The sequence below is a fragment of the Opisthorchis viverrini genome, assembly GCF_000715545.1.
Source record: "Opisthorchis viverrini unplaced genomic scaffold opera_v5_261, whole genome shotgun sequence".
Classification (NCBI taxonomy): Eukaryota; Metazoa; Platyhelminthes; class Trematoda; order Opisthorchiida; family Opisthorchiidae; genus Opisthorchis; species Opisthorchis viverrini.
In genome coordinates, this window is record NW_008751917.1 from 27833 (window position 1) to 55414 (window position 27582).

General features: G+C 41.7%; 1 protein-coding gene across 1 annotated transcript; it reads right to left on the reverse strand.

The window, feature by feature from the left end:
- Window positions 1-27582, reverse strand: T265_09165 (hypothetical protein; the record flags this gene model as incomplete). The annotated part of the gene is made up of 9 exons (XM_009175176.1): window positions 1-525; window positions 3858-4067; window positions 7506-7769; window positions 12597-12711; window positions 19493-19558; window positions 22228-22325; window positions 23667-23878; window positions 26768-26965; window positions 27316-27582. The coding sequence occupies 9 exons, from the start codon at window positions 27407-27409 to the stop codon at window positions 340-342; spliced, it is 1443 nt and encodes a 480-aa protein (XP_009173440.1).

Sequence of the window (27582 nt, forward strand, 5' to 3'; positions counted from 1 at the left end):
ATCCGATGCAATTTATTCGTATTTACTGTCACAACATGAGGGATGTCCCGATGAAGGACGTGCATTGAAGATATGATGATTTCACTGAAGTCAAAACATTCCATGTTTTATGTCCTTGTTGGAGAAGTGTGCGGAGCAAACATTCTTGTGTGAGAAACATTTTAGTACCCCTCAGTGGTGTCTCAGTTAGGCTGGGCGTCTGCTACCTCAGACGTCAAAAAGTGGTTGGAACTGGTAAGATCGTATGTGTGACAAAGTTCTTGTGGGGGGACATCAAACGCAAAGTGACAAATCAGGAATGATAGGCCAGCACTATGGATTTCATGTGGGTAAACATCTTTAGGGTGCAAAAAGCCGGGCCCAGGCGCGACTCGTTCCAACATTCCTCAATATGGCTTTCTTCGCTGGTTGGATTGCAGTCCAAGGTTTTTCCTGACTTTCTGGTTCTAGATGGCAGGTGAACTGGTCTTTTCCATGATGACTGTTTACAATTGTAAATGAGTCGATAACAACGCCGTTGGGACCCTGAAAAAAAGAACAGCACAAAAACGTTCAGTGTCAAAGCTTCAAAACCGATTCAGGAAGCTTAATCTCTTTGCCTATCACTTTTTTTGGACTTCAAAATAATAGCACATTCAGTGCAAATGCACCATTTTGAAGAGAACCTGCTTTCAGTGTGTGCCTGAGGGTTAGGCCGATTTCGGTTTTTGCAGAGGACAGACGAACTCAAAGGTCCTTCAGTGCGGTCTATTGCACCATCACTCAAATACTCTGCGGTGGAAAGATAAAACGATCGAGTTTACGTAACTCTCGGTTGAACAGTCTTCCTCTTTTCCTGGTGAAGTTGTTGTGGTGAGATTTGAATCAGCGAACCCGAATTTCGAATAACCCTTATATTAGAGCTTATTTACAATATGTGGCTTTGGCAATGCCGGAATTAGAGCTGGGGCCATCTGAAGTGCTAAGCAGTTTCCTGCTGGACGTTATTACGAATTATGTCATTACGTCATTAGGGGTTGCGTCACGGCGGTTTCCGCAACCGTCCATGACTCGTGAAAATATTATCCAGCAAGACTTATTCGTCCGTGGCGTCACCTGAATGGGAGTTTCTGACAGGCGGTTCAGCCAACCGACACAACCAACCCAATTACGATGTCATCTTTGAAGACGTTGAGTAAACCCACCTTAAGTTGTTCATCTTTTCGGGGCGTGGTACTTCATGTGGCGACCAGCCTACGCTCGGTAACATGGTCCCCTTGCATTCCGGAATTTGGAGTTTAAACCCCGATACGGTCAAGATTATGCACTTTGATGTGGTCCAGTAACAGCGAAAATTGAGCCCAGAGCTTTTCTTTTTGACGTGAACTCAGCAGAGCAATAACACTAGGGCGGAAGCAGGGCTCGTTAGGCAAACTGCGCACTTACCTATAACTAATTAAGGCAATTGAACCAGGACTAGACATTGTTTTTTGGATGTAGAGAGTCATTCGGTCATTGCGCTACTTACCAAATCCGGCCATCCGGTTATAATTTTCCAGGATGGTGATCCAAATGCTTGTCAAGGTTAGCCATCAGCCTGCTCGTAGATGCTCATCAGCTTTATTGGAGACAATAACCACCCATCTATCTATTTACACATATGTTAAGTACTGCACCAAATGGGTCATGGGACAGCCTCTGTGCAGCATATTCATTTGAACGAGAGATTTACCTGGGGTTTACGTGTGTCTTTCGTTGAAAAAGCAAGATTAATTTATAAATGGGTAAATTTTCCGAGTTGCATGCGATTGGGCGCCCAGATTGATGGAAACTTGGAGATTGAGCGTACCTGATGAGCTCTAAGGAAAGCAAAACTAGTCATCAACTACGAATGAGTTTTAGGCAACCGTACAATAAACGTATTTCGTCAAGCAATCTACTTTGGCAGTGTTTGAAAAAAAAGCATCATGTACATCGTGGGGAATCCCTTTAGAAAGGTCCTGCCCAAACTTCCCTGAAGCATACATAAGCATGCACACACGTGTGCCCGGGTGCACATACTCCATTGCGTCCCGTTCTTCTCTAACTGGTTAATCGTCGTCCCATATTGCCAATTCTGATTCGCGAGGTGCACCACTGACAACTACTTACTTCTGCACGGTTGATCTTTTCGCTAGGGCTCCCACCCATGTAAGGTAGATATGTTGGTTACCCACTACAGAGACCAACCGGCTCCTTGGTAGTTGGAACACCTCACACGACAGTACATCCTATCAAGAATCATTTTGTACAAATGATTGTGTGTTTTGCTCACGTGAACCATAAACATGAACACTACTGTCGCTGTAGACAAAAACTACTTTGATTTCAACGGACCATGTGGATGTGACTACAACTCGAAAGCCTCCGGTGTGTTCCACTTTTCAGCAGGCATTGAAAATGAGGGAATTCGCTTCTGGTCATGCCAGACCAGTGAGTTCAACTAGGAACTGAGTTGTATTTTTGACATCATCCTCTGTTCTTGTGGAAACTAGGCAACACCATAAATAACTTCAACTGCAGCTACCAACATGTCCGTTTCGACAAGCTTCGAGCAAGACAAGGTTGGGCGTTATCCGAGTAACTGACGCTGATAAGTGGTTGTTATTCAAAAGGCATAGTAGCAAATAGCGGTAAACTTCTAGAGTGTCATGTAGAGTGTTCTGAAAACAGCAGCGAAACAGTGCAACTTACCGAATGTCACATTTGTACGGTCAACTTGTGCATAACGGTTACAGATTTGGAGACCTTTTACGGACAAATGAACCAACCTGACAGGAAAGTTGCCATTATATAAGCAGCCGGCACCACTAAAGCTTAAATAGTCTCGAGGAATTATGTAAATATGGAACGGCTTCCAATAAGACCGAACAATGAAGCTAGTGTTGACTGTCTTGAATTAAGTGATGGTAAAATGACCAAATTATCTTCAAATAGATTGCCCATCAAAAGGTTTATCACTGTAAGTTTAACCAGACTGGCTGCCGCATAGAATGATGAACCTCGAGTAGAACTTTACGAAATGAAATGTTACCCACTACGTTCTGTCAGTTTGTATAGGTTGCAGCAAGCAGACTGTCTAAAGAAATTTTAAGGGCGCCCCTTCGACAATGCAGCCTTAAACGATAACAGCGGTGACATCCAAGCTAAAATCTTTGAAGCCAAACCATTTCCTTGAAAAATTTAAACGTCGTAATGTTTTACTCGACCCCTCTTGTTTGGAATAACGAAACTCCAGTACAAATATCCTGACCTAACTCTTGCGAAATCATCAGCAGAAACAACACCGGGCCCCGCTTTCTCAGTTTACAGACATAGTATTCGGTGAAGAAAATAAACGCACGTCAAACAAGTGGCTGCCAACATGAAGTAAAGAATTCTTTCCAAAAAGCAGGCGATTTGAGAGGTTAGTAGATTAAGTCTACCTAAGAAGCCCGAAAAAGATGGAAACCTCACAAGCGGCACTGAAGTGTGCCCCGACACCTCAGATATCATTCAAACTTAAATAATGGGTTACATTTTCAAATAGAGTTTGTTTAAAAAGATAAAAAAAGGATTCAGCTGAGACTTTGGTCAACAGCAAGATATATGAAGCCTTTTTTGAGAAAACCATTCAGAAAAGACAATAACATTCAGTCTAGCAGGACCAGTGGACATATTTATACTGCCACCGGTTGGCAAATCTTCTTGACTTCCCGAATTACGCTGAAACAGTACGACAAATGAATTGGCAGTTCACCCTTGTTTCAGACTTATTTGGAGCGGGTTAAAAAGGAGAGTCCTACCTGTAGCAGTAAGTTATGACTGAGGCTGATAAGACATAACATTGTAGCGCTTACCTGTTGCACTGAAATCTGTTCCACACTAAGGTGAGTTTTATTGTGAATGTGCATTCGAGTAAATCCGTAGTCATCTGATCGGAAGGCGGACCAGGGTTTTCCTCCGGGAGTAAAAGGGTCCATACCTTCCGAGCATCCAGCTGATCCTGTGACAATGTGGACTGGTGCTGGAGGGTTCAGATAAGGGTTTTCCGGTGTACCGTTACATACCTGATAAAAACAGGCAAAAACATATTATGGTGTTGTTCTTGCTATTGGAAATTTTGCGAGTCAAGTCATAGAAAACATGACCACTTCAAAATGCTTATTCTGTGGAACAGTATTAGTCAAGATGATCTTATAGTACTGACTCAGTCTATTTGCAGTTGTTTACGGGATTTAGGTATTTCGCAGCTGGACAGTTTCTTAATCAGCTTGTTAGTTTGAAAAGAGATATCCGGTGTGGGTGTGCAGAACAGTTACATTGCAGTCCGGTTAATCTAAGTGTAGTAGATTCCCTGCTTTTACGGAGACCGGAAAATGATATAAATTGTTTCTTAATAAGGTATGCCATTAGTGTGCTGTCTATTGAACATGTCTAGTAAAGGTCTCATATTCCATGAATTCGTTTGCGGTTTTGTGTTACCCCTATTCTACCATCGAACTGCCGTATATTTCTAATAAAATTAAAAAAGGAGCTTAGTCACAATGATAGAAATACACCCACAAATTTAGTTTTTATGGGGGCATTCATCTGGAAACCGGCTGAATCTCTAGCCCCAGGAAGGGCGAAACCGGTCATGGGCTGCCGAAGAGTTTTCAGCAACCTTATGAGTGGTGTATTAGGCATAGCCTATTAATTATCGAAACCGGCAAATCCAGCAATAAACACAAACTATACTGCGGATACCTTCAAAACACCAACAATATATCCAATTAGGTGCACGCCTTATGGGAAACTGTTGAACAACCAATGGGCTTCAAGTGTTATGTTTTGGAGACAGCAAAATCCAACGAAAGTCTTACCCAGTTGCTCTTTTACCAGAAATAGATTACGATTCTTTCACCAATATAATGGATTCTCAACATAAATTAAGGTTACAGAATATTCACTGTCGATGAGTTCTGCTCAGGAAGCAACAACATTCTGATGTCTAATGGCTTTTCTTCAGAACTGTTTCGTAGAATTTGCTCTTAGTTTATCCAAGCTTTAGATGAAAAATAGAACACTCTGGCCTCTATTGATCAGGTGCAAAATAATGCAAGGGGTCAATAACTTATATATTCCACTCAGTTCGATTGTAATGCTTCTTTCCTGGGGACATATAAAGTTAAAAATCATGAAGGGTCTGATCTGGCGATCCCTTGGCTATTCACTTTAGAGTAGAAAGGAAGATCATGTGACACATTGTTTGGCATGTATGTACTTGAGCAGAGTGTCACTAGATTGCCGACCAGACTAATACAGCAGACTTATGACAGCCAGGCAAAGGTAACTTACATGGGTACTGTCTTTGTGGATGGTCAGATTCTTAAGCTGGCTTCAGGGTTATCTCACATGATCTCCCTAGCCTCGGTTAGATAGACAAAACACAAGCTGATCAAGAAGGGGGTTCAGAACAGGGATAACTGAAAGTTTTCCAGCATTACACCAACGAAACACTGACTGTTATGAATTGAGAACAGTGTTTTGGACTATATTTGATATCGAAAGCAGAATAAATCCAAAATGTGGACCAGCCAGATGATGACGTAAAATGGCATAGGAATCTAATCTTACGTATGCCCTCGATGCGCTAGATGAGTTTCGATAGAAGGGTCACGCTGTTGATCTGGTTATGTCCCCCTGATGAAACTTTCCGAAAGAGGTTTAGATCCAACGCATCAGGTGTAGTTGTTGTCACGCCCACATAAGGACTGATGACCTACTGAAATGATCAGTCACAAGCAACAGAATCGCACATGTAATCTGCGAGATAGCTAGCGCGGAATTCAACTCCGTTTTCAGTAACTGCAAAACCAATTTATATTTGCTTTTGTGCTTTTTTTCCTCTGCCCAACAAAAGTTGCTCAGCTAAAACTGCCTTACAAACAATGGCCACTTGAATCGTTGTTGGTGGAACATCGACTAAAGTTGCTGAACAACACAAGTAGCGACCAACTATGGTAAAAATGTCGATGTTTTCCAGCGTTTCAAGATCTGCGTTTTATCTTGTGTATCACACGGAATTGCTTTACGTCGTTTGATCAACGCTCAATTTCGTTGCTTGTACATTCGACTCGTCTAGTTTGAAAGAAGAAACAGGTGAAGGCAAACACAAACAACAGTCAACAAAAAACGAAATGTAGGGATAGATTTTTATCTGCAGTGCAACTCCGAAAGTATTGGATTGGTTCTGCAGCTTGGAGAAGGATGACTGAAACCTTCAGTAGACCTACGAACACTAATTCATTGTAGATTTATGCTCGCGCATTGAGTAGATACTTTGTGCTTCTTTGAACGGATGAAGAGTCTTTCAACACAACCACACTTTCACTGTTTTAAACCACGATTTTTGAAAAAAAAGTTAGACAGTCGTCTTTATCCAGAAAGACTTCAACTATACAACAGACCGCGTAACTGATTTGGACCGTTGTTAGTTAAACTGCTTAAACTGGTGGCTCGAATTGCATCTCGTGGAAGGGATACGTATTAGCAGTTTGACCCTCTCAGATAGTTCAGTGTGATCTGTTGAGCGGTCCAGCCCACTTAAAGAGCCTGTGACCAAGTGCACTCAAATCTTCTGAGACGATGGCTTTTGGACTGCAATAAACAACTTATGGTCACCAAAAGCTCCAAATCAAAACGTTCATTAAGCAGTAGTTCCTGCTCTCAATTTTTGACTAAATGATCACGACACATAAACATATTGTCCATTGCAAAATTCCTTGTGTTCCAAAAATTTATCATTCACCACGTCATGATCTATACTGCGTGGTCAAGGCAACCATCAGATGGAAGTACAGGTCAGAAATATTCTCCCATTGCACCCTCTGGTGCCATTCAAATAAGGTGGATGACCAAAAACCACAATGGTTTGGGCGCCCTGTTTGCCACTCGTTTACCTACAAAGCAAAGTTGTGCACGGGGCGATTATTTATATTGGGCGGGCTAAAAACTTGATTCTAGCTGCGGTAAAGTCGATACCGAATGCAAGAGTCTACAGATTGCCTGTGGCTCAACTAAAACTCGGTCAGATTTGAGCATCTGTAATTCGGGACACTCAGTCAGTTCGACTATCGCCAAACCGATGGTGACGGTAAGCTAATTAGAGAGAGTTACCGGATGAGGATGTTTCACTAAGGTGCGCAAACCAGTCGATCGGTGTCAGATATCAGTGTCAAAACCTGAACAAGAACCATCACAATAGGAGTTCATGCTTTCATCGTTCCACACATTGTTTGACACATAGATGGGAGCTGTCAAAAACTACCTTGAGATTTTTGCTACCTTTCTACTTAGCCAGTTTTGGTGATGTACAATGACTTCGGCCAGACAGAAAGAGGATACAACCAGTTCACTTTTAGTGATAAAAAATTATCCGAACCGCGAATCACCTGAACTTCTTCATTTTGTCAGCATTTTAAGAAAATTAAAAGTAACTGTATGCCTGAATCGTATAAACTCACCTTCAGATTGTACACTGGCCAAAAACGCTCATAAGAATGTTCGTGCGCGCCAATAATTATGTCAACTCCATACTGGTAGAACAATTCTTCTAGTCCAAGGCTATAGCCACTGCTTCCATTTTTTCCGTACGGAAAACCCGTCCGAACAATATTGTTGACATTGTCACAATGCATCGCATCGTCATTATTACTGCAGTACATTGGGCGGTGTCCGAAAGCGATTATCCAAGGCCTCAGCTGGCGATTTTCTGGTTTATTGGCATCCTGGAGGAAAAATTACGGATGAAGACGGGCAAATATGTGCAACCAAACGACGATGTAGGGTTACCAGAGGCGATGTTTCACAGTGCTGTATGAATAAAAGTTTGTTAAAAACCAACGCTTTAGGGAGCTGTTGCAAGGAAATACATTGATGTCTCACTGCATGTTCTCATTTTTAGAAAATTGTTACTCAAGCAGCGGTTAATAAAATAAGAATGTCGAAATTATCTGGACAGCTGGTAACAGCGGGCGAAAACTTTCGGCTTTTCCACAGCTCGCAGTGCTCTGCATACTGTGAAGTCATACGTTGTCTGACAGTAGAATTTGTGTTCCAATCGATCATTCGCGTAAAACAATACGGTTGAAAAAATCTTTTATTTTTTTGCGTACCTCAACGATTTAGTACTGAGAAGTAACGTACGCAGTCACGTCTTCGTAATTCTCGGCAATGCTGGGTACAGCATTTTCGCGAGTAGTTTAATCCAAATAATTTGGTGATCGGTAAACTTTAAGGTTTCTGGCAAGCAAACAAATATCTATTTTTTGCACTTGAACAGAATATTGGTACCTCGGGTTAAAATGATAGGTCTTGGTTTGATCACCCAGCTGAACATTTGGTTGCGAACGTTTCCTCGAGTTAAAATCATCGGTGGGTGATGTGTGGAAGTGCAACGTTGTTGCGCGTGCATGGGTTGATGTAGGGTCTAATAATATCGCATGACCTTGACGGATCATTAGTGGTTTAATTGAGCACTCCTTTTGGCCGGCCTGTTTTCTGACTGCTGAAGGTACGGGTAACCTTGTCACGTGACCTATACGGTCTCCAGTTGTTTTTTGGGCAAATATGTCATAATATTGGTAACCTGGGTGTGTTAATTACCAAACTTGGCCAGCGGATCAACAGCCAACTGATCTAAAACTAATTTGTTCGTCTGCCTCAATAATGAGTCCCGTTTTTTTGTTGCTTTGATGGCCCGAACCAACTAACCTACATTGAGGAAACTTGGCTCGAGACCAAGGGACAAGACTAATAAAGGCGCAAAAAACAACAGACTGCAACCAATATCATACTAGACAGACTGGAACAGAACTTTCTACACGGATGGAGAAAGAAAACACAGCTATCAAGCGACACAACCAACTGTCTCTTATATAAAAACGTAGAGATAAGGATGGAGACGAATTGAATTTGGTGAACACAAGGATCTTGGTGCACAGATTCCTAGAAGCATCGTGCTCCTGAGGGCAAGCGGCACATCGAAGTCACCCGTATCTATGCAACGCTACGAACGAGAGACCGCCAACTCAGTGGTAACACTGAATCAGACCCGGTCATCAGAGCAACAGACAAAGAAACGGGATTCACTGTGGAGGCAAACAAACAAAGGTTGAGGCGAGATTGGGTGGGAAGGTCATGTTTCAAGGCCATCCGGACATTTACCCACCAGCGAAAACGGAAACAGACAATCAAGTAGGAAGACCCAGCCAAATGACCAATGATCGATTATGTTCAACCTGAGTGAGTACAGCCTGTATCAACCCGTAAATCAACAACCACTATGCACTGATTGGATGACCTCAGCTACTACTGAAGAAGTTTTTGCAACCAAACCTCCCAGCTCGCCAAACAAACCAACAGCTAGTTGTTTATGGCATGCGACGGCAGGTGAAGATAAAATCCTATACTGGACCGCGCAAAACACTCATTTTTATTTCGTCGGAAAAATCAAAGCCTAGCTTGTCAGCATGCATACTAAGCTTCCTTCATCCGTCCAAAGAATTCCGTCTTCCTCACGTTGGTTCCAGTATCGAGTGTGGCATGGATGTCAGTCGCACATTCGTCACCATCTAAGAAATTTACGAAACACATCACAAACACATTTTCCCTCTGTTAGAACCTCATAGGAAACACCCCAAAAATCAATTCATTTGTTTCAGACTTCCATGACATGGTCTCTTCTTAAGTTTATACAGCTGAAAGAGTTCGTTACTTAAACAAAAAATTCTCCGAAGAAAACCATTTGGTGAGTACAATTATTGCAGGAAGGCTTGAATTTTTAAGGAATTTCATTATTCATCAGTCAGGTTTTTGTGGTGACATTCGGAAGTGAAAGGAAAGGCGATGTTGGTTAAATATTCAAAAAGAACACACTCCGGCTAGTAAAAAATGATGGGAAAATATCATTCGGTACACTTTCTAGCGAACAGAGCGATAGAAGTTAAAGGTTGCACTTGGACCCACTGGAACTGGGTATACCTGGGTTACGTCAACAAACAGCTATCATGCTGATGCAGACAAGCATTGCAGACGCAAAGATGCTGTGATCAGATAGGTTGTAAATAAACAACCCTTGCACTGTGACGGTGCGTGCCCTTCGTTTTTTATTGTGCAAACTTTGCGCACTGTCGTCAGGCCGCTTGTGATGTATGCAGGTGATTGTGTCCTTTGAAAATGAATTGGAAATTTGTCGTCATCATTATCAGCAGTTGCAAAAACAACGTACTTTCCGTACAATGGTTCTACCTGCCCCATTTGCGTTCACCGATGATTTGGGGCAGTCGGGTAGATAGCTACGCATTGGAGGCGGTAGCTGGTATAGTTGACGCGAAAATACAGGGTGGTCAGGGACCCTTCGCTGGGAAGATCAAGGGGGGAGCCATGCATTGATGGCAATCGTTTGGATACATGAGCACCAGTGATAGTTCGACTGCTATATGTCTAACAATGTCTCTGACCATTGGTGTGTTCCGTCACGGAGTCCACATTCAGGGAGACACCAATGACCAGCACTGCTGAATGTACTTCATCTTACTTTCATACTTCTTTGCCAAAGCATTGTTTGGCCTCCTGTGTTTCGCTGTCACTCCTCAGTTCCGCCATCTCCGAGGAAGCTGTCAACTGGCATGCGGACATGTGACTAAGCAAGCTCAACTTGTGGATTGTGATCAATTAATCTGTCATAGGCGGATTATTCTCTCGGGGAACCATTCGACGTAATCCAGCATCACTTAGCCGGTGTTCCTAACACACTCAGGAATGCTTCAAAGATAGTGATGGTCAAACCTCCTCTGCGCGCAGCTGCTAGGTTTCTGACTCGTTTATTAATATGGAGCGCACCGTAGGGTTGTAAACTCGACCATTGACCGATAAGCTGATGTCGCACCTATACCACATATGATGCGGTTTCACAAAAATATGTGAAAATGATTTAGTGTACTAAAAATGATGGCAGCTCGTTTGGACCAAGAATCGCTCCGACGTGTGATAGTCATGTCAGTGTGTACTAAACAAAACAATTGTGAATTGGTTTGGAAGTTAAAATTGGCAGACAAGCGGATGAATGAACTATTCTTTCCGGTAATTATAAGGAAAGAGGATCAAAGAAATCATGCACCATATATTGCATACTCATTGTTCAGATGGTATCGTAGTAAGGAATAGCAAATTGGATGAAATTTTGGGTTCAATAAAAATGTGGTCCAATCAGCAACATGAAAGGCATGTCTGGCTTCTAGTAATGATCAGCAGTTGAATAAGTTTCACTGGATCTCAGTACTCAAGCTCCATCTCCAGCCAGATAGCAGTGCTTCAAGCCTTTGGGTGCGTGCACTGAAACTGTACTGATTCTCTGGTCGCAAAAGCGTGCACGCCCCACCATAACTGCAATCAGCATTTGCACCGCAGTCGATTGCAATACACGTATTGTAAACAATTTCATTCATCTAAAAATACCCACTAGCTGCAGTCGTTTGTCAGGCCATCACTGTTGAAGATAGGGGGTTAGGCAAACATGAACCGGCATTTTTCATCAAGTTATTCCACATCCTATCACGAATATGTTCACACGTGTATTCTCATACCGCACGGTCTTTTTCTCGTGGAATAAGCCTTCTGTCAAATTCTCATATTAAGATAAATCCTTAGCACTGGCAATGTAGGATTAAAACAGGGATTCATGCATTTTATATCAAGTTACCAGGACGAAAATGAGATTAACTTTTCGTTAGTGTTCTGCTTTTCGACTGAAGATAAAAACCGACCACTTTGTCGGACGTCTAAGTGTGTTTCCAGAACGGTATTCACGATTGTAATCGCATGTAGTTGGAGTGATACAAAGGTTGACAGAGCAGATTGATGTCCACAGCCCCAAGTATCTGTACACATCCTGATATGATTGACTTGGTTGATATCGCAACCAGATCCTACGTTTCAGAAGCCACGCCAAGACCATCGATCTCAAAGCGTCTTCTTGATATCGTCCTACCAGAGCGCCCCTAATTCTTACTGGGAAACAAACCGCCAACTTACTACTAACTAACTAACTAACTAACTAACTAACTAACTAACTAACTAACTAACTAACTAACTAACTAACTAACTAACTAACTAACTAACTAACTAACTAACTAACTAACTAACTAACTAACTAACTAACTAACTAACTAACTAACTAACTAACTAACTAACTAACTAAAACGTACCAACCATGTGCATGAAATTGTTTGACTGAGAACTTTGTCTACTACAACACCCGTCATGTGACGGAAATTATCTCCCTAGTAAGCGTTCGTCTTACAGTTATTTTTCTTGGACTTGCTATGTAATCTTGCACGGTTTACGTCCGTGATAAGGGCCGAAAAACAGATCAGAACAATACTGATAACTTTTTCCATATTCACTGCTTTCGTGTTGTTTAGGTTTGCAAGTATATTTCGAAGTACAGAATGGACCGCTCATACTTCTATAACCTTTAGAAGCCTCTGGCATTAGTTTTTATTAGATGGAACCCAATACATGGAAAAAAAAACTAAAACTGCGGCAAGACCTACCAATAAATCCTGTTCCAGCCAGTCATACTGTCTGAATGGCTGTCTCCAACCGTAGGACAGGTAATAGTAGAACTCAGATGAAAAAGAAATTATGTGAGCCGGTCCAATATTAAAGCTGTAGGGGGGCGAAAGGAGACAAACATAGAGTAAGGTATAATCTGGTGAAAACGACGGAGCTATTCAATCAGGGGGAAATTACGGATTCTACTGGATGACTCTCTGACATCCGCTAGTGACTCCAATTGGGAGATTCTGTGCATTGTCCTATTCTACATAGTCGATTAGCTATTCAGGGGGATTATAATGCAGTATATCTGCTAGGTACATGGTCATCACTTGTTGCAATGGTATCTTGGTCATTCACAACCCGTGTGTGTAAAAGGGCTTTGATTTGTGTCTCATGTTACACCATCATGCTTTAGATACTCCTCACACCTCAGTCAAATCATGATTATTTGGCCACTTGGACCGCATGGTTTGCTGCGTTTCGTGGCAATAACGTAAACGCTTTTGCTCGCATTACTCTGTCTAAAACAAACCATCCATCTGTTGGTATTGTGCCGCGATCTGGGAATTTTAATGGAGATTTCGTTCTTTTAGTGAAGCCAATACAAACTGGAAAGCCCACAAGCACACTACGACTGTTTCATTCTTGTTGGAATTCGTCAACTGTGCGAATCTCACACAAATCCAGGGAGCCTCGAACCCCCAACCTTCTGGCTAGTAGGCCATGGAGGAGGCCACGTGACGCCTTAAACCTTAGTGAAATGCGCGCAACTGCTGATTCATAAAGAGAAGAAACAGCCGTACAGCTGTAGATTGTTTCAACTTACGGGAGTAAATCTTCATTATACAGCACCACTCCTCTTTTTGGCTTCGAAAAAAGAACTGACAATCTCTAGAAATTAAATAAAGCAGCTGGATGATAAATGCCAGATACATCAGACCTAATTGAACAAGTGACTGAGGCTAGTCTAATTTAATCGTGCTTGTCGATCTCGCGGGTTGATGGAATAATATTCCATTGTGAACGTCTGGCATTTCGGAGCCAAATGAGCGAATACAGAGATCAAAGCTAGTATCATTTCATTAGTGACATAGCGTGAACCATTGTGGGGTACTAACAGTGCATTTGTGAATCAATGAGAATGCTCACATCAGTGACCCCATTATGAATTCATCTCAAAAAGTCCATGAAAAACGTGAAGGTTCTCCTCCATGACGAAATCAGGTCACCAAATCAGAACCCAAAGAATGAGTTGTCCCGTCGGCACCGTTGTTAGAAGCCCAAAACGAGTAGTTGCAAAACACCCCAAGAAACTACTGAGAGAACCTCTTTGCTTTAAGATAGAGCTTTTCGGAACCGTTTTTTGTCATGAGGCATTTGTTTACGTATGAAATAAGCACAGTGCTCCGGATATCGGCATCCTTGGTCTCCCAAAAGATGACGAAAATGATAGGGAAATGTACCGGTCCGAAGGCTAAGCAGGTTTATTTTCGAAAGCAATGATCGCCGTGCGGGATACCAAGCTGACCGAAGTCCTGTTGGAAATAGTTTGTACTACTATTCAAGCTAAGCTGAGGCACATGTATTATATATATATATCGTGGTAAATTACAACTAGTGTATACCGGAAATAAATGACTTATGTTTCACTCTGGTTTTCAAGCTCTTAAGAATAAACATGATTTGCTTCTCGTCGCTTCTTTCAAAAATAAAAATGGAGGGTGACACCATAACAATGACGTACCCTACGTTGATGTGTATGTGAAATACCGAGGTGGGTTCTTTGCCGGAGTTAGCAACTGCACACTTGAAATTCCATCGCAGCTTGCCGGAATGGGAACTAGTAATTCGAAGACAGTCTGGCTTGATGAAGCATGGCTGCACCGCACTCATGCACTAACAAGCAAACCTTCGCCTAATGTATCACAGCGGCAGAAACAAACTCGCAGATCCTCAGCATAGGTTAAATTCACTTATGGAAAGAAATATCGCTTGGAAATAACCAAATTTTTCACACTACCAACAACCAATAAATAGACCGGAGGTAGATTAAATGCGCAAGAGGAATGAAAATTTCATCACCAGTCGACGAGCCAGTCAACACATGATGTGATTTGCGTGATTGAAGGATGAGTGGCACCATGTCCTGTCTAAGTGAGGGCTAATTGCACTGCCGTTCAGCCACTTTTGAACAAACGGTGAAGTGTTCAGAGAAGGACGTTGGTTCGAAGTTCCCCGGAGTTTCGTGAGATGCGCACTGCTGACGGTTCCCAATAAAGATAGAACTGCTTTTCAGTATAGATAACCTTGACTTAAAGGACGAAATCTCGAGTACGAAAAATGGTCACTGGCTTTTAGTGCGAAACGTACCACGCCAGTCAGGATATAAGCACTCGTTCTGTGATTTGGTTTCTGATATAATTCAGATGTGAAGATTACTGTTATGGGTTATATCCTTTGTGCCAAAAGAGAAATGGAGCATCGGCATTGTTGTGAAATGTAGGTAGCTCGAGTGCGCTGCTTGGTTTTTGGTATGTAGGCCGAGCCTGGCAGTTGGATTGCAAACGTTTCATTGTAAATCGAGGTGATATCGTCAGCACACTGCACTGCACTGAACTGACGATGTCAACTCAATTTGTGATGAAACGTTTGCAATTCAACTCCCAAGCTCGGCGAACAGACCAACAACCAAGAAATGGGGCATGTATCACAGACAGTCTCGAGCCCGACAGATGTGTTTCATTCGATAACCTTGGGTGAACTGAATAGCGGTCGGATATCAAAGGCAAGTTGAATGAGCCCCACGGTTTCTCGGGGAGTTACTTCGGTGAAATGGAGCAGTTGGACAAAACAGAATCCCTGTTCAGCATGACCCATCAACAGCTTGGACCAACGGCAAGACACTATTTCCTACTAGCTGAACTGCAGATGTGCAAACTACCCTAAGTGAGCAAGCCAATGTATGGGTGGATCCAGAGGAAATCAGTCTAAAGAGTGATTTTCTCCATAGTAGGACACATAAGGTGAGCGCAACCGGTTCAAACGACACTTCAAAGTCAAGCCAAGGCCACTGCTAAACTTTATTCTGAATGAATCCGAATGCGACGGTGTTCGCTGTTAGTAGAAAACGGTTCTTATCCCATAATGATGGCAACGGAAAGTTGACAAGCTGAATAAACAGTGACCACTTGTGAGAACAGATTTCTTCAGAGGATTATCTTAAGTTCCTTTAATATGAGTCAACCTGCTTTATTGAAGTATGAAGTTAGTTCGTTCTTGTTAGGAATCTTCCAAATTTCGCATTTCGTGAATCACCACTGCAAATTACTGATGAATAAATGGGCTTTGCAATGACGTGATAATGCAAAAGCTGTCGATCTATTCAGTTGTGTAGTAAGAGGCACGACACTTCTGGAATCGGTCCGCGTCTTTGTGGTAGTCGAAACGTTTTCCAATTCCTCCCCACGTGACAATGCTAGTCCACGAGTACGGCGGATCTTCTGAGGCCTTGACAGAACAGTGCACATTGAATGTAACCTGAAGGTGATGTATGCATTTGGCGAACAGTGTCGACATGTCCTTGAGAAGCCTGAGCCAAGTGAGAATTAGAGCTCCCCCAATAGAGATTACTGAACCAGTCGCCGGCTATCATGTTTAAGATCAAACTAGTTATTGCAATCCCAACGTGTATATTTTACTTTCCATAATTAGATGTCAGGATATGTAGTTGATTGCAGATAAGAAAAAAACTTGCACACAATATTCCCTTTTAGGTTAGGTGAATCCAAGTATTCAAATCTTTTTTCAGTTATCGTCAAATTGCCAGGCAGTTGATCGCCTAAGTTAATCAATATATACTAATTATACTCATTATTAGAAGTAACAAATAGCTGAAAGTACCAAGAAAACATGGATGTTTGATAGCGTACACATGTCAATCAAAACAGGTAAACATACAGTTTCATACTCACTTGTATCATCTGAAGCTAAACATAAATTCACAACCCCGTTAATTTTTGTTATCCTTACAACACAACTCACTGCTAAAGCGTCGCTTACTATCTACTGCTTAGGAGTTACGGTTAAATGAATCGATACAACCGAGAATAAGACAACGAAGGGTCGCCCTACGAAATCATAGCCATCAAAAACCCAGGAGTGTTTATCACAGGCGCTGCTGGTTTCGGAAAACACGTGGAAAAAAAGGCGGAGAATATGAACAGGGAGGACAGCCAGCATCCCAGTAACCAGCCCGGTCACTAGTGGATTGCCAAGTTATCTAGCCCTAAGCACGTTTTTGGGGTTCTGTCTCTAGCAATCAGAGCAGCGTTTATGAAAGGCTGATAACGGAGAGTAATTCACCAGTTATTCTATTACAGGTCTTCTTGCCCCATACAGGACGCTCTCTGGGGACGCCATCGGTGAGTATGGCATAAAGGTTGCAAGATGGTCCGAACTACACACCGAAAATACAACAGTATGCAACTAACACGTAGAAGACGCGCCAGAGTTAGGGGACTAGTAGACAAATGGTTTGTCCTGCATGAAAAACATAGAGTATTGATGCCTGTTGATAAAAGTTTACGTACTACAAGAATAGTACGCACGTTGCGGTGGGCTGCGTTTGTTCGATGATGTCCTTTGTTTTTTGTTTCAAGAAGAAAGATCTGAATGGCTGAAAAATGGTCATTATAAAGGAGGTTGACTATGTGCTGTAACATGCTAAAGTAGTGTACTCCAATTTCGTCCTTTTGAATTGAGTGTTTAAACTACAAATTCTGCCATCTGTTTCTACCAAGTAGAAGTGCGCAGCTTTTGCTCAAAGCATCTCGTGACGAAAACTAGAAATTTGGTTGTCCTCTTTAAAACCGCTTGAGATAAATTTTTCTACCTTCGGTAAGTTGCTATATTTTTTATTATTCCAACTTCTGGAGCACAAACAACCAATAATGCATCTGGTTCGTCAGTGAGGGTACAATTCCAAACAGTGAAAAACGTTCGACAGAAAAGAGCAAAGTGGCGACGTAGGCACGAATTAAACGTAATTGCTGTTACTCTCACGGACCCGTAACTCAAGGCTTTTTAGCGGACACACCAATTTTATTGAATAACGAGTATTTGCAGTTTGAAGCCAACTTTATGTTGTCAGATAAAATGTAATATCTGTCGTCCTGTTAGTATGCTTGTTAAAACATACATTCACACTGCTGAATATTTTCACGAGGAACTAGGGTTTCTTATACACTAATCTGACGGGTTGATAGTTTGATGGATAGGGATGAATGAACCATGTTTTTATTCATTTGAATTGGGTAGGAGAAAGTTTAACCTGCCGATGTATATTTGCTGCCCTCACTATTTATCAATAGCAATCAAAATAATGTTAACCGAGCACGTCACTTGAAAAAGAAGCGTTTGCGAAGGACTGGAGGATTGTTCATTGCGATGCGTCACCTACAAGGAACATGTCAGCTTAAAACAAAGCTTTCATAGTCACTTTTCTGTCTACCCGAAAAGAGAAGTCATACAATTAGCAAAACGCCTAACATTCTGAATCCCGGCAATAATCTGGACACAATGAGGCTTGGGCAAGGATTCCTACCAAGGAGGCTTCCAGTCTGAAGAGGCATATTTGTGGTAGGGCACCGTTCGGTCGGAACCTGTTCTCAAAGTATCAGTTACTGCCACTTTACTTTTAACAAGTCGACAACCACACAGGACAATCAGTTCACTCGAACGATTAACACGCCATGCAACAACAGCAGATTTCGTTGAGCATCACGTGATTTGGCTTCATCTGTTTTCGATACCACAGCATTCTGGAATATGCCATATACGTAAAATACGGATGTGAAAGAGGTTCTCAGATTCTGGCCTGCCTCTCATCGGCAAAGACACTTTTCACTAGTCAGGAGGATGTCCCTATATAGGTACCTTGATTTCCATTCTACGATTGCTAGCGTTCAGTAAAGCTAGTCTGATTAACCGATTCTGACTTACCTGGCGCGCACAAAAGAGTTTGACATAAGTTGTCAGCAACAATCAAAACTGGTTAGCTTACAGTGTGACACGATCTGTTTCAATGCTTTGATCCTAGTAAGGGTGCAAACCGATTGCTTTTAGTTCAGCGGCTGATGTAATAAACACAAAAATGTTGGCAGCTAGAAAATCCTGTCTTTTATGTTTGCCCATTCAGATGGAAGGACAAAATACGGTACTTTAAAACAAGAGTGGCTAACAGTAGTATCACCTACAAATAAAGCTGAAGAAATGTTTATGATAGTCAGATACCTCAGAAAAGTTATCTCCAGTCATTCGCCGGGAGTCTGCCTACGTTAAAACTGTAGGCGGCGTTCTGTCAGCGTTTCTACAGATGCACATTAACAGAGAATTTGGGGCACTGCGCGCGACGGTCAGCACTGCCGGAACAAGTTTGATAATTCGAGCACAGACAACAGCCCTTCTGGTAAGATCATCCTTTATTATGAAAACCATTCCTTGTTGAGACCGTGAACTAACATACAGTTCTTTGTTTTTGAAAGGGGATTTGGGTGTCATCATATTATCAGAGCTAGGTGGACGGTTGAGAGGTCGTTCACAACCTCCGGATGGTGATCAAATAGATATCAGTATATTGGTGTGGCTTCTAAGGTTGTCGGGTCAACTTATGCAATGTTAGAAAATACCAGGCTAGGTTGGATTGCTACTGTTTACGCGTATCAGAAAGAAAGAATGACTTGTAAAAGCTCCTTACGGTACTGTGAGTGGGTGATATGCATTAATGCGACTGGTTTTGCTCACAGTGAATGCAATTTTAGTCCACAATACTTACAATCGTGGCACTACAAACCAGATAAATACTGGGAAGTGAAACGATAGTATCGCTTACCTATAAAACTGTGATTCACCGTCCCCTCCTGGCATACTGAAACGAGCTTTGTAGTTTGAGAAGTTGCTGAAAGCCGGAGATAAAAACGGTGCAAAGATGACGGTCGACGGATAAGGCCAATGCAACATCACAAATCACTGGCATGTGGACTGAAATGCCCTAAACTGTTTTTGTTTCTATCAGGTATTGGGAACTGCGGACTTGGGGTTTCAAAGTATTTCCTGACGTCGTTATCATCAGCATATACTACCCGTTTCTATCACAGTAGCAGCCTTAGGGATAGCTTTGGATATGATTTGCTACTGATCACACTAGGGTCAAATGTCACCAGTACCAACACCTTTTTTGAATGACCGGTTACGTGTATTGCATCCACTAGTGGGGGAATATTTTGCCTAGCTGACTCCCTTGTTGTACGTGCTTGGGGTAAGGCTTACTACCGAGAGTGCAAGAATGACGAATGCAGCTCTTCAGTCTGGGCTTCATCATTTAAATTTAGGTGCTGTGTCCATTAGACCTTGCCTTTTGGTAGCTGTCTGAAGGGAACATAACACATTATTAATGACAAGACTTGAGGACAGACTCAAAGATGACCATATTTAAGAAACCTTACAGGCGTCGTATGATCTAGAAGTCTTATTTTGAACGAAGGAAGCAACTGCTTGACGTCCTCGGTTCACTTCGATGACTTGAGCAGGGAAAGCAAAGTAGGAACTCACGTTGTCGGAACTTACGCAGAGGAATGTCAAAAGTAGTAACTAAAAAATGCCATAGCATCCAAACATTTCGACTAAACAAGCACTGATTTTCATACCGTGTGAACGTTTTTACCTTCCTGACCATGTAAAATTTGACTGTGCTGTTTGAATTAGTTGACAATATGCATGTTACCTGGAGCAACATTATTGGCTCATTAGAGGCTCCGTTCTGACAACTCCCCATTTCTGATGATGAGGTAACGCTCAGATAGGTTGAAAAAGGTCACAGAGTACAGTACCCAAAAGATCTCAGTCAGTTGCAAGTTTGAGGCAGAAGACCGATATGCATAATCCGTCTAACGACAGTGAAAATTGGATCGGTTGCTGCGGACTAAGTAGAAATTTATCCGGAGTAAGTTATTCAATGACGTACCATGCATTTATGAAAAAAAACGAAAAATAACATAAAACATCTGCTCAAATGAATAGAAACAGAGTTAGGTTTGCATAGGAACCGACCAATATACTGATGAAATTCAAGCACAAGATAACTGAGAGGTGACTGCTGGCCGGTGCTAACGTGTCATTGTCTTTTTGGCCTGAGATCACTCAAACTCATTCGTTGGTGCAAATTACACAGTAACTCCACCAAAAGAAATCTCCTACCTGAGGCTGTCTTGAGCCTAAGAATCGTGGGCAACAGGAACTAACTGCATGAAGTGAAGTCGAAAAAATGCTTGCAAAAAGTTGTGTAACAACCCCGAACAAGGCAACCTCTCAACATGTGAGCCTTAACAACTTCTAATATTTAGTTTTCAAGAATATGCGTGGCATTGAACCCTACATTTGTCCTGTAAGTCATCAATCTGCATAAATTGTGGTACATTTTGTTGGTTGTTAGGGTCACTTTGAAAACCTTTCATGTAATTTGTAAGTGAACGTCTTTCTGACCAATAATAATGGGGCGGCAAACAGCGGATTTGCATTCGACGCTTGTAAAAATTGTTGTGTACAACAGGAATTAAATCTCTGGGTTGCTTAACCACGCTGATCACAAGGTAGCTCTTGAAATGTTAAAATCCTTGATACTGCAGTTTACTGAAGTGTTGTCAGCAAAGTGAGAGTATGGGAGGGGTTTTCGGGCTCTGTTGCTCGTCCCATCAGTGGTCTGTTGAACTTGGTTGAATCTCGATTCCAAACCAAAAGCAGCTTTGGAATGAATTAGCACAAATAGGCTGGGCGAACAGGAATAAGTTGGATATTCAAAGGTCACGTTGGGTGGTGAAGTTCAATCAGTGTCCGAAAAACTGCTAAATTTTGAGAACTACACTCATTTGCAAATCAATTTGATTTTCATGAGAGACTCAACTTAATCTCTCGTTTATGATATTCTACAACTGAATGTGTTGCACACAGGCAGCCTCATGTTTCAGTTGGAGCGATATTCGAGATATCGCAGTATGTTTCAATGAAAAAACTACTCACAAGGTTACTTAAAATTCTTCGACAGCCTACGACCGATTTCGCCCCTCTTGGGTTCAAGTAGAACATAGGATCGACGAAAATTTGAGGACTGCGCCGACCTGATTGGCCCCAAGAAGGGCGAAATCGGTCGTGGGCTGTCGAAGAGTTTTCAGCAACCTTATGAGTAGTTTCCTTTAGGAAAACTGTTAAATTTCTTCTGCCGCATCAGAACAACAAACCTAGTCATGAAACTGTACTCAGTCGTGTGAGCCAGGCAGCTGATAATCCACTGGTGTATAGCTCTAAAATTTCCGATTCTGCATAAGAATTTATGTTGATAATTCATCAAAGAGTTGTTGATTTAGATGTGATTCTGTCGGGATCTGTCCTTAATTTATGTCAGTCGAGTAAATTTTCAATAGTTTGTTTTTTGTTCTTCATCTGGAATCGCAAACAGCTGTGTAGTATTGATTTAAATAAACCAGTGCAGTGCTACTGAAGTGGTACACTACGATGTTTTTCGAATCTCGAAATGCTCGGGCAAGAAAGATGAATAATCTGAAGTACACTTACTAGGCTTGTTCATGATTCCCCACGGCAGTCATATACGGCACAGCAGAGGCAATCGGTTCTATTTGTTTCATGAATATGTCACCAAATCGAGAATTGTTCTGAAAGGGATGATCATCGAAAATGGTCTTCTAAATAGAGAATTTTCAAAAGTATGTACTGACTAGGTTTCGCTTTATTGTTACTAATAACATGTTTGTTGTTGTTTTTAATTGGCTCTTAAGTGCAAATGAAAAGCTATTTTGTCAGTTAAATTACCGAATAGCAGAAGGGTAAATGGTGTTCAAATTCTAGGAATTGTTAGAGTTTTTGTGGCTGTCACGCTATTCGTCAACTGGACAGGAGTTTGGCACCGAATCCAACAGTTCCTGGGCATCTGACGGAAGACGGACAAAAACATTGGTCACTAGTTCACCCAGGCCAACAATGATCTCGTTTGTGTGAGCAACAAGATGTCAAGTTACGATAGCTAAATTTAAAAATTTCACCTCTAGTAATCATGCGGTCATGTCAGAATAAATAAGAAGATCTACAGGACTGGTGTGTTAGAAGTTCCTTATTAGCTTGTTTCCATCCAGCATGCCGAAAACTTAATCGGTGTCTTGTACATTCAGCGGCATTGAAAATTTGTTCGTAGTCAAGAAGGGGTGGTATTTTCAGAGCTAAAGAAATAAAAATTCACGACCATAGAATGCCCAAGGACCGCACTTAAGTTGTCTGTTGACGGCCCTCCGGCTGGTGCAAATTTCCGAGATAAAGCTGTTCATTTGTTCTAAAGCGTGAAAAAAAGTAATTTTCAAAACTCATCTCCTTAAGTCATTTTACCCACTTTTTTGGCCTTGTTCTGCTTTTCTAGAACTGCCAAGCTCTGGAATTCTCCACCTCTTTTCATTACCCTCTTCTTTTTGATCTCAAAATTTTGAGACGTGTTGACGTGCATTTTAATAAGCCTACATCCAAAGATGAGCTCTACTAAGAAATAAAAGCCGGAATTTACTATATCCCCGTTTGGGTGTGCTTTAATTAGGACAGGAGGTCCGTGCAAACAAGATGGCAGTAAATATACAGACTCCGGATGTGTTTTGTTTTACCCTGCTTTTAAACCACGAATAATTAGCAGTAAGTCATCCGTTTCTGCGTGTAATAAATGCGCTATGAAGGACGTTGTGTTCAGGAAGTTTTCCGTGAGCCATATGTATTCCATTGTGCATTTTGGTTTCCCTCTCTTATTTTAAATGATGAGCCATCGAGTTGTTAAGGTAAAAATGCTTATATTAAGCTCATTGAAGGTCTTCATAAGAACGCCTGGCAACCGTCTTTATAGGGACGTGATGGCCTTAAAGTGGCACTAATGCTTTTCCATGGGCAAACGACGGGTAGAAAATAACGACTGCGGAATAAAAAAAGTTTGAACATTACTAAGAAAATACATGTTTACTCACAGTATCCATGTCGTAGGCAAAATCACCGTTGTGTAGAATCACGTCAAAACTGTCCTTTTCGTTTATTTCGCGCACCAACTCTGGAAGAGCCAAGTTGTCTGTAATACCCATGTCGCCGAAGATCGCCAAACGAGGAGACCAGAACGGATGGTCCGCCAGGGCTCGGAATGTGAACGTTTGAGACCATGAACTTCCATCACCGCATTTATAGTCTACCAGATAAGAAAGAGGTTCAAAATAAACACGACAATATTTTCCCTCTTGGAGGCCAAAAAATTTAACCGTTTCATAATATCGAAAGATGACATATCCCATAAGATTAGTACCTTTTCCAAATTGCCAACGCTGTCGGCAGTGATGGTAAATTTACTGTTTTCTCATAGTTATCCAAATAGAAGCAATTTTGTGAGAGAATCTAAAAGTGTACCCCGAACATTGGGAACGCCTGCCTGTGCTTGCGTCTTTGTCCGGACTACTGAAGACAGGTAGACAGGCGGGTATTTCTGATTCCGAAATCTTCCCAAGTGACAAAAATAAGATTCTCCTAGAGTGATTGCATAACGTTTTTAGCTAAACCTTTTGAGTAAAACTGTTTACCGTGCGGTGTGAACATAAATTCATCAGTCGAGTACCTGAATTATGATTGACGGAATTGGATCAGCGAGTTCGATTTGAAGGTTCTATGTGAATCATGTAAGAGCACTTCTATTGCTACGTCGTCTGCGGTAATGGCGGAAAATTATAGAAAGTTTGACGAAACTAAATTACACGTGGTGTTAGTGAACAAACGCACTGTTGATCATAGGTATGCATTTGGAAACCTTCCGTCTTTATAAGTGTCACCCAAACCCAAGTTTGTGTCCATTTCCCCGTTTTGTACGCTGTAATATCTGCAAAACGAATATGAATGGTGCAACAGATATCTACTACTGGGCTAATCTTTTAAGTAGGACGGTGCATTAGGTGGATTCTGACCCTGAATGGGAGAACGTTCACCTGGGAAAAAAGCTAAGTGTAATGGTTTACTGACTGAAACAGTTTACATAGTTCTGTGACTGAGACTTAAGTACTGTTTGGTGGCACGAACGAATGTTTTTGACCTATTCACTGAAGTTGTAAACGTCAACCAGTACAAAGCAAATAAACAGTCAGACATTTTGGTCACAAAGAGTGGTCGTTATTCCACTAATGTTTATGGAGTTGAATGTACATGTTTTCGGAGCATTGGTCTATTGACCAACTACCTGTTAACCTTCCGTCCTGTGTACCGAATAAGTTCATCGTGATCGAATTGTTATTGCTGTTGCTGAGTGCAAGTGCGCAAAATGAGTGTAATTCCGGATGACCCAAATCGGTTGGAATACCCTCAGAAGGGGCTGTCGGCCGACTTTATTACAGTTCGGACTTTTGACATCTTTATGTTTGAATGCATTATCTCATTTTCTGCTCAAGATATCTGCTAAAAACGATCCATTTAACTTCTACAGTTAAATGGGGAGATTTGACCATATCTAGTAGATATTTCATTCTGTCAGTGGAGCCAGCTATGTTGAACATCCAAGAAACACTTTACAGCCGTGTCATCCTCGTTGGGAATTATCAGCAGCATGCATCTCACAAAACTCGGAGAGGTTCAAATCCGCAACCGTCCGGTAAATGGTCGAACACCTTACAGTTTAGTGAAGAGTGACTAACCAGCAGTTTGATTAGCTCTCACTAGGACCGGACGTAGCGTCACTCATCCTTCAATAATGAGAATCCACATCAAATGGTCATGTATCGACTGGCTCCCCGAGTGACAACGTCTCAGGAGGAAGTTTTATGAAACTCTGATACAATAAGCAGCTCTGCTAATCGATAATTCCACTGGATTGTGAAACTTCCCACGTGGATTTGAATCTTTCGTGAGATGTGTACTGCTGATGATGAGGATAAAGCAGCTGCAAAGTGCTTACCGGGTTTTCAAATTAGGCTGGCTTCACTGAAAGAATGAAATCGCTTCTGAGCGTTTTGGTCTTAGCCGATACTCAGGAGGTATGATTACGAAAAGAGAGCACTATTCTAGTTGAAACTGGGATAAGCCTAAATTATATTCATTAAACAAGTGCTATTTGGTAAGTCCGAATTTTCTGATAAAGGTCGAAAAGTTTAATTGAGCTACTGGTGCTGATGAACTCATCGAGAGGCGTCTTTCATGTCCTGTTATAGAGATGAAGCGAGTCTCAAAGTAGGATATGCTTGTGTTTGGGTGGTTTAGCAATATCCTCCCCAAGAACTGTTTACGAACCTACCAGAAGACTGCCTTAGCACCGTGAATCAATTCCTTCTCGACTTATAAAGACAATCTCCGACTATTCGTATATTCAGTCCTTAGGAGTGTGACTTAATCCTCGTGTTTTGGATTCTCTAGACAACGAAGGTGCTTGTGAATCAAGATGAACAAAACAACGACAGGATACACGGTTCTCTTCGTCAACAGTTACAAATGCTGATTTTGGTACGTTGGAGGGGTGATATTTACCTCTGATGGTCAAAAGTAGACCCCCCCATAGGTGACTTGACCATGAGCAAAGCAGTTACACCGCACGAGAACTGTGGACACAGCAGACTCCTCCTACTATTCTTATTTTAGGCAAAGTCTGATATTACTCAGGCAGAAGAATTTTGGAGGCAAGCACCTTGAAAATATTCACAGTTGAACCTAAAAGCGACGTTTTTGATGCGACTTTGGTTGGTAAGACTGCATTTCCTGTTTAAAGGATGCTGATAAACTACAGTTACTAGCAAACTGCAGCACATAGACTTTCAGATCACACAGTATACGCTTGACTAGGAAGCTTTTTGAAATCATTGGAGAGTTTCGATGCCGTTTGATACAGCTGAAATATTTTCTGAAGTTGGAATTACCTTCATGCCTATTTCAGCTGAGCAAACTGGGATCTGTGAAGAGGCGTTGTCTTAGCCTGTATTGATACCAAAATCCACGTAAGTATCTTCATGATTTAGCCTTGATCCAAGGGATAAAGGGGTTGGTAAGTCACGCATTATAATGTAGCTAGTTGTTTAACATATCTGAATCATAGTTTTGGTACAACACTTACAGTATCGATATCCATGTAGAAGATCTTGTAGCGTGACCCGATGGTTATAAAATACCCTCTCTTCCGTTCCACCGTCTACATACGTGGTATGGGATCCAGTAGCCGTTTGCAACAAGAGTTCACTTGTTCCGTACAGCACAATGGATGAATTGGTTGGAAGCAGAGTGACCCAAGTAACGACAATGATATCAGCCCGATCTGAAAAAGCAATGAAAGTTATGAAACAGTTATCCGGCAATAAGAGGTCACACTATTAACATAAAATAGTAAGACTAATTCATTGTGAAGAGCTTGTGCTTTCTAAATCCTACTGCGGAACAATGGCGCAAACCGTTCACAAGTTCTAAGCAGCCACCTACATCGTTCAAAATGAGAATAAAACAAACATTCTGCAAAAAAACAGATGGATGGTTAGTTCCCCAACCAACCAGTATGCTTATACATACAATTATTATTATCCCGACCTTGTATATAAATAATAATGGCATTAATGTTTCCATTGGAAGTTTTTACCATGAATGAAAATAGGTTGGTGCGGAGAAACATACCACCAAGTGCCAGATGCACCTGTTCGGGTGCTGCCTCTTGCGACTTTGCACAAATAGGCCTCCAAATAAGTAGGAGCCACAAAAGCTGCAACATGTTTCGCCGTGCTCAAATCAGGTAGACTATATATGCCAAAAATCCTGATATCTCATGTGCTCCAGCTGAATCCGATTACACAGCTACGGATTAGTGTGCTGATCATGTTCATCTGATCGATACGTTCCGACCGAATAGCACTGGTTTCACAGTTACGATAGGTTGTTCGCGTC